The sequence below is a fragment of the Ammospiza nelsoni genome, chromosome 6 (assembly GCF_027579445.1).
Source record: "Ammospiza nelsoni isolate bAmmNel1 chromosome 6, bAmmNel1.pri, whole genome shotgun sequence".
NCBI classification, from domain to species: Eukaryota; Metazoa; Chordata; class Aves; order Passeriformes; family Passerellidae; genus Ammospiza; species Ammospiza nelsoni.
This window is the reverse complement of record NC_080638.1, coordinates 63437694-63444949: the sequence shown is the minus strand read 5'-3', so window position 1 is coordinate 63444949 and position 7256 is coordinate 63437694. Positions and strand designations below refer to the sequence as shown.

The following is a 7256-nucleotide window of genomic DNA, read 5'->3' as shown; positions in this document are numbered from 1 at the left end:
AGCTTCACAGCACTGCAGGAACACCCCGAGCTGGCACCACTTCTGTCCTTGTGCAATTCCCTCAGCAGTTGGATGGTGTCCCTGCCTCTGAGTTTGCTCATTTTAAAAGATGGGAGGTGCCAGAGTTGCCTGAATAATATCAGGAACTGATCTGGAACTGATCTGGGGTGGCTTGAAGTGTTTCTGTTCCCTGCAGTCTGTGGTAATCCCAGAATCCCAAAATCATTGAGGTTGGAAAAGTCCTCCAAGATCACTGACCCATCACCACCCCTTCAACCAGAATGAATTAATGATATTTTCTGATAGTGTGGCAATGTGGCTTAAATTAAATAGTTTTGGTCTATGTAAATATGTAGTTTATATATTTAAATATAAGATTGTGAATTTCCTATGTAAATATAAACTAGAAGGAGTTGGAAGGAGTTTGTGCAGACAGTTTGAAACAAACCTCATTTGTAAGGTTGATTTCTTCCCTTCATGCCATGGCATTCTTTCATTTCAGTTTTGTATGTAAGTGTAGCAGCTGGTTCTCTTCCTGTACAATTATATAGGTGCAGAGAAGGGGTGAAACTGTAAAAAATGCCACTTGGAAAACTTCTGAACCATTTTTTAGCTGTAAGACAATTGTGCTCTGTACACACCTTCACTTCATCCCACAGCAGCTTTTGGATGCTGAAGCTCAGTGCCCAGAACCCTGTTAGTGCTGTAAAAGGTGTTTGAGTCTGAAAAAGGTCAGGACTTTGTGATTTGTGAGTCCATCTTTTGTTGCAAATGTTTTCAGTGCTCTACATTTCAGCTAGGAAGAGAACTTTTCATTTATTACTATTTTTATACCAACCCATGTTGATTTAAAGTTGCTATTTTAATAGCGGACTCAAGTTTTAAGCTGATGAAGTGAGTTTAAAAAATCTCTTTCTTTTCCCAGTTCTACATGTTAAATGCCAGATCCACGGACAAAGTGCTGCAGTGGGTGAGAGTGGAGTGCCAGGGGGTGCCCCCCTCGTCCAAGGACAAGCTGGGGGTGTGGGTGCACAAGAACAGGTGAGACCCCAGAGAGGAGAGGCTCCTTCTTGGCTTCTTCCTCCTCCTCCTCCTCCTCACCCTGGGGCTGGCTGGGAATGTTCCCTGGAGAGGAGAAGGCTCCAGGCAGAGCTCAGAGCCCCTGGCAGGGCCTGAAGAGGCTCCAGGAGAGCTGCAGAGGGACTGGGGACAAGGGATGGAGGGACAGGAGCCAGGGAATGGCTCCCAGTGCCAGAGGGCAGGGATGGGTGGGAGATTGGGAACTGGGAATTCCTGGCTGGGCTGGGATTGCCAGAGCAGCTGTGGCTGCCCCTGGATCCCTGGCAGTGCCCAAGGCCAGGCTGGGCACTGGGGCACCCTGGGACAGTGGGAGGTGTCCCTGCCGTGGCAGGGGTGGCACTGGGTGGGATTCAGGGTCCCTTCCACCCAAACCATTCTGGGATTTTGGAGTTTAACCCTTGTGCTGCCTTGGCCGCTCCATTAGAGAGCTCCCACTCAGGAGATTTGCTGTGGGATTTGCTGCAGAGACTCAGGAAATGTGGGAGCCCCTTGTGTGTCCCCCAGCTGGGGACGCTCCGTGGTTCTGTGGCATTGCCCTCAGTGCTGCTTTTTCAGCTCCTTGATGTGGGGAGTGAGCTCCTCATTAGCACACTGATAGCATCAGGGTAGATGTGAATCTGGGCAGGCTGCAGCTGTGGGTGGTTAATGAGGTGCTGCAGGTTCTCTGGCACTCCATAATCCTGCAGGAATTTCTGGCAAAGCCCTGCCCGTTCCTAACACAGCCTAAACCCCAGAGGTAAAACCTGGGGGTAATTCCCACCTCAGCTCCAGGAGAGCAGAGGCCACAGTGCAGTGCCCAGGCTGCACATCCTGACAGCCTCAGAGAGCTGCAGGTGGAGCAGAGCTTGGGAGCCTGAGCTGGGAACTGCTCCAGAGGGATCCAGTGTGCTGGGAGGGTCACTGGGGCAGCAAACAAAGGAGCTGCCCTGGTTTTCTGAGCACAGCATTTATATTTATAGTTACATTTACAATAACAAGATTTCTCACAGCTCTTGCTCCATATTTTCCTCTAGGCTGATATTTTTTGGAGGCTATGGCTATTTTCCCGAAGGGAAGCAACGTGGAACATTTGAATTTGATGAAACTTCTTTTTGGGTAAGTAACCCTGGAAGCCATTTCTTCAATAATTTAATATTCAACTTCTAATTTATATAACATAATTTAATGTTCAACTTTTAATATTTCAGCACTGCTTGTAAAAACTTGTTGCTTCTTTATGTTTTTTTTTTTTTTTTTTAAGAATTCAGGCCTTCCTAGAGGGTGGAATGACCACGTGCACGTTCTGGACCTTGAGACTTTCACTTGGAGCCAGCCCATAACCACGGTAATTATTAATGGTTTGCTGTCATTTAATTAAGTCACAGCTCAGTAATGGTATTTAGGAGTGTTCTTGGTATTTAGGAGTGTTCATTTAGACAGTGGATCTGTCTCAATGAATTTAAACCATTCATTTAGACAGATCCGCTCTGCAAAAAGAGGAAATTTGCTTTTTCTTTAGATTTGTCTGCATCCATTTTTTCCTGTCTCGTGCTTTGGTTGATGCTGCAGCTGCAGGGCAGTGGGGTTTGCTGTCACCCTCAGTGCCAGGGCATGCTTGGTTCCTGTCCCTGGGGGCTGAGTTGTGCTCAGGAGACAATTAAACCCTGCTAATTGCAAATACTCACATGTGGAGTGTGCAGGAACAGGGGAATGGGCTGGTGTTGGAGGAAGTGAAATGTGAGACAAGGAGCTCCAGATTGCCAAAGAATTGCTCTGGTTGCTTCATGCAGGTCTCAAGTGGTTCAGAAACTCAAGGAAAATGGAAATGGTGTTTAATGGAAATGGAAATGGAAATGGTGGATCCCAGAGTGGTTTGGGTGGGAAGGGACCTTAAATCTCATCCAGTCCCAGCCCTGCCATGGCAGGGACACCTTCCTCTATCCCAGCTCGCTCCAGACTGTCCAACCTGGCCTTGGACACTTTCATTATTTATGAATTGAAGGATTTATTATGTCACTGCCTCATTTACAGCCTGTCTTCTGTGGCTGAACCCTGTGCTAAAAGCAGAATTTATACACTTGAAGAGGGAAGAAATAAACCCCATTTTTAATGAGTTCCCTGACCTTCCATCCATCAGCAAACTGCACACAGGGTGATTTACTGGCTGTGCTTTGCACTGTGATCCTTGCTGGCTGTGAATGTGAGTTGGGCTGGGGCTCTGTTGTGCCCTGATGCTGACTGTGCTGTCCCTGTCCCTGTCCCTGTCCCTGTCCCCCAGGGGAAGACGCCGTCCCCCCGCGCCGCCCACGCCTGCGCCACGCTGGGGAACAGGGGCTTCGTGTTCGGAGGCAGATACAGGGTAAGGGCAGCCCTGCTCAGGGTGCTGGAGCCAGAGTGAGCAGGGCTGGGGCTGAGCCACGCTCTGCTCTCTTGCAGGAGTCCAGGATGAACGACTTCTACTGCCTGAACCTGGACACGTGGGAGTGGAACGAAATGTGGGTGCCCAACGTGATCTGCTTAAAATTCCCGTGTCTAAAGGAATTCACATTGTCCTTGGGTCACTGCAGTGTCCTGCAGACGGCTGAGAAATAATCAGGGCAGGGGAGAGAGGGGTTTTGCTGTCCCTGATGTGATTTGGGTGTTTTTCTTGCAATCCAGACTCACCCAAGGCATCTGCCCCGTGGGCCGGTCGTGGCATTCCTTAACGCCGATCTCCTCGGATCACCTCTTCCTCTTTGGAGGCTTCACCACCAACAAGCAGCCCCTGAGTAAGTCATTCCAGAGGGATTTGGTGGTGGAACAGCTCTGCACAGGAGCTGGAATGATTGCCTTGAATTCCTTCTAAATCCTTCCAACTCCTCGTTCCACACAGCAGGAGCTGCTGAGGGTGTGGAGACACCACAACTTCAGCAACTGATCTGCTCTAAAAATGTGTCTAAAAGTGCAAATTGCAATTGGTGACAGCTTTACAATTCTCCCCCTTCACCCCCATAAATCTCTCTTACATTAAACACCTGTTGTTAAATGGGAGCCGGTGTTTTATAATGTTTTTCCTAAAATATTTGATTTATCTAAGAACAGAAATGGGATGTGCTACACCTGAGTATTTGTACATTGCAGCAGCTTCCAGAACTGACAGGATCCTGATTTTGTCTGGGATTTTGCTTGTTTCCAGGTGATGCCTGGATTTATTGTATCAGCAAGAACGAGTGGGTACAGTTTGAGCACAACTACTCTGAAAAACCAAGGTATGGCAGCCAATTCCCTGGAAATGGGGACAGAAGGGGTGTGGAAGCACCTGGTGGGGGCTGCCAGAGAGAGGAGCCTGCTTCCTCCCCAGAGCTCTCCTTTCACGTGTCCCAGAGGGGCAGTGGTTGGGTGCTCCCAGAATTCCAGGGCAGGCAGCCTGTGAAACAGCAGGAAGCACAGAATTTGGGGTTTGATCTCAGGATTTGGGGTTTGATCTCGGGATTTAGGGTTTGATCTCAGGATTTAGGGTTTGGTTGTGGGATTTGGGGTTTGATCTCAGGATTTAGGGTTTGGTTCTGGGATTTGGGGTTTGATCTCAGGATTTAGGGTTTGGTTCTGGGATTTGGGGTTTGATCTCGGGATTTAGGGTTTGGTTCTGGGATTTGGGGTTTGATCTCGGGATTTAGGGTTTGGTTCTGGGATTTGGGGTTTGATCTCGGGATTTAGGGTTTGATCTGGCTGCAGAGGGCTCTGAGCTGTGAGTGCCAGCAGCAGAGATAACTGGAACCAGTGTCCGTGCTGTGCCACCACCCAGGCTGGGGCTGGTGTCACCAAGGTCCTGCCAGAGGCTCATCCTGAGGAATCAGGAGTTGGTGAGCTGCAGTTTAAAGCCCTGTGGTGCAGCAGTGTGGCATGGGAAACACAGGAGTCTTCCTCCCTCTGCTCAGGGCAGTGCCCTGAGCCAGGTGAAGCAGTTCCAGCTCTGCTGCTCCCTGGTTTTGTCCCTGTGGCCAGGCTGGGATGAGGGGGGATGTCCCCAGAGCTGGGTTTGGGTTGATGAGTGCTGCTCTCTGTTCCAGGCTGTGGCACACGGCCTGTGCCAGCGAGGAGGGCGAGGTGATCATCTTTGGGGGCTGTGCCAACAACCTGCTGGCCCATTCCAAAGCTGTGAGTTGCTTTTGAGCTTCCCCTTCCCGTGGCATGTGCAGTGCTGATCTCGTGGGGATCACAAAGGTGCACACACAAAGCCTGAGGGGGAAATGGGAAATGCCCAAAGTCCCTCAGGGCTGGGAGGCCTGAAGGTTTCCCCCAGTGTCCCTGCCCAGGGCAGGCTGGAATGGGATGAGCTTTAAGCTCCTTCCAACCCAGGGATTCCCTGGTTGTGTTCCCTGTTCTGGCTCCTGCTGAGATCCCACAGAACCAATTCTCTGTCTCTGCCCCGCTCCAGGCTCACAGTAATGAAATCCTGGTGTTCTCCCTCCAGCCAAGATCTCTTGTAAGGTAAGAGAGCAGGAGTTCAGCGTGGAACTGGCAGGGGGAAATTCCTGGGAGGGTGGGGACTGGCTGTGGCTGCCTCTGGATCCCTGGATGTGCCCAAGGCCAGGTTGGATAGGGGTTGGAGCACTCTGGGATGGTGAAAGGTGTCCCTGCCCTGCCCATAGAAAAAGGGGGGAATGGGATGGGATCTAAGGTCCTTCCAACCCAAACCATTTTGGGATTCTAAGACAGGTGGGGCAGGGTTACCATTTGACCTATTTGTGTTCCTAAAATACTGGAAACCATTTGTGCCTCTACCAAACACTGCCAGAGCAGCAGCCAGGGCTGAGCATGGAGCATTCTCCTCACCCAGCACCTGTGGCTCGAGCTCCCAGTGCAGCCTGTCCCTGCTGCAGAGCCTGTGCTGGGGCTCCAGTGCAGCCTGTCCCTGCTGCCAGAGCCTGTGCTGGGGCTCCAGTGCAGCCTGTCCCTGCTGCCAGAGCCTGTGCTGGGGCTCCAGTGCAGCCTGTCCCTGCTGCAGAGCCTGTGCTGGGGCTCCAGTGCAGCCTGTCCCTGCTGCAGAGCCTGTGCTGGGGCTCCAGTGCAGCCTGTCCCTGCTGCAGAGCCTGTGCTGGGGCTCCAGTGCAGCCTGTCCCTGCTGCCAGAGCCTGTGCTGGGGCTCCAGTGCAGCCTGTCCCTGCTGCAGAGCCCTGTTGAGGAGCTCCCAGTGCAGCCTGTCCCTGTGTTGCAGGCTGTGCCTGGAGGCCGTGATTTGCTTCAAGGAGCTGTTGGCCAGCTCGTGGCACTGCCTGCCCAAGCACCTGCTGCACAGCGTGAACCAGCGCTTCGGCAGCAACAACACCTCGGGCTCCTGAGCCCGGGCACGGCCCGTGCCCCACCCTCTGTGTGTAGGTAGTTGCTTCTCGCCCTCCCGTGCATGTGAATGGCCTAGAGAGAACCTATTTTTGTGTGAGATGTTCCAATAAATGTATTTGATGCCAGAGGAGACGAGCCTGAGCCTCAGCTGTGACCAGGTGTGGGGTTGTGCACCCCGAGGGGGTGAGGCCGACCCCGAGGGCGGGGGGATGTCCTTGGGGGCAGAGCTGGGAACGCTCAGCACGGCTCTGGAGTGAGGCTGTGGTGGTGTTCACCCACGGCTTCACGGATGCTTAAGGTCAGAGAAGCAGGATGTGGAAGTCAGGAGCAGGATCAGGAAGTTGTCCCGTTGTCGGTCGATAAACTGTCGTAAACCTTGAGATGTTAAAGCACCACTACTTTCTGCTTGGCTGTAGTTTGGTTTTGGTTGTTTTTTTTTTTTTTTTTTGAATTTTTATGTTGTGGAACTTGAGTTGTGAACTTTAGGTAGCAGATATTCTGCCCTGCGAGTGTAACTGGGAGTGTTTGTGCCTGTTCCCAGCCCTGTGGAGCTCCCCTGGATGTCCCCTGGCTGCAGGGACATGGAGAGGGGACATGGGGGACAGGGCCAGGCTGTGCTGCTGTGGGGAAGGGGGGAATCAAGTTTTAAGCTGTCTTCAAAAACTAATTAAAAACGTTGACTTGTAGAACAATTTCTGTGCTGTAATTCCTGAGAGATCCCCGGGGTTTTTCCCGACTCCCAGCTCTGCTCTTCCTCCCCTCCTCAGGGTTCTGGCACAGCTGGGCTGGGGGAAGCTGGGCCTGCACCTTCCTCTCTCCACAGCCAGGGAATGTTTGGGGGGAAACACAATTCCACCTTCCCCAAGGAAGCTTTC

At 51.8% G+C, this 7256-nt stretch overlaps 1 protein-coding gene across 3 annotated transcripts in view; it reads left to right on the top strand.

Moving 5' to 3' along the window:
* KLHDC2 (kelch domain containing 2) overlaps window positions 1-7073 on the top strand; it is a 12417-nt gene extending 5344 nt beyond the window's left edge. For 2 of the 3 annotated variants that reach the window (XM_059474066.1, XM_059474067.1), the window contains exons 5-14: window positions 926-1041; window positions 2094-2175; window positions 2321-2404; window positions 3338-3418; window positions 3496-3554; window positions 3718-3827; window positions 4235-4307; window positions 5109-5196; window positions 5477-5529; window positions 6257-7073. In XM_059474066.1, coding sequence (XP_059330049.1) covers window positions 926-1041; window positions 2094-2175; window positions 2321-2404; window positions 3338-3418; window positions 3496-3554; window positions 3718-3827; window positions 4235-4307; window positions 5109-5196; window positions 5477-5529; window positions 6257-6380 — 870 coding nt within the window. In that variant the 3' untranslated portion in view covers window positions 6381-7073. The remainder of the gene's footprint in view (window positions 1-925; window positions 1042-2093; window positions 2176-2320; window positions 2405-3337; window positions 3419-3495; window positions 3555-3717; window positions 3828-4234; window positions 4308-5108; window positions 5197-5476; window positions 5530-6256) is intronic. The other variant, XM_059474068.1, reaches the window with a different exon arrangement.
* The last annotated feature ends 183 nt before the right edge of the window (window positions 7074-7256 follow it).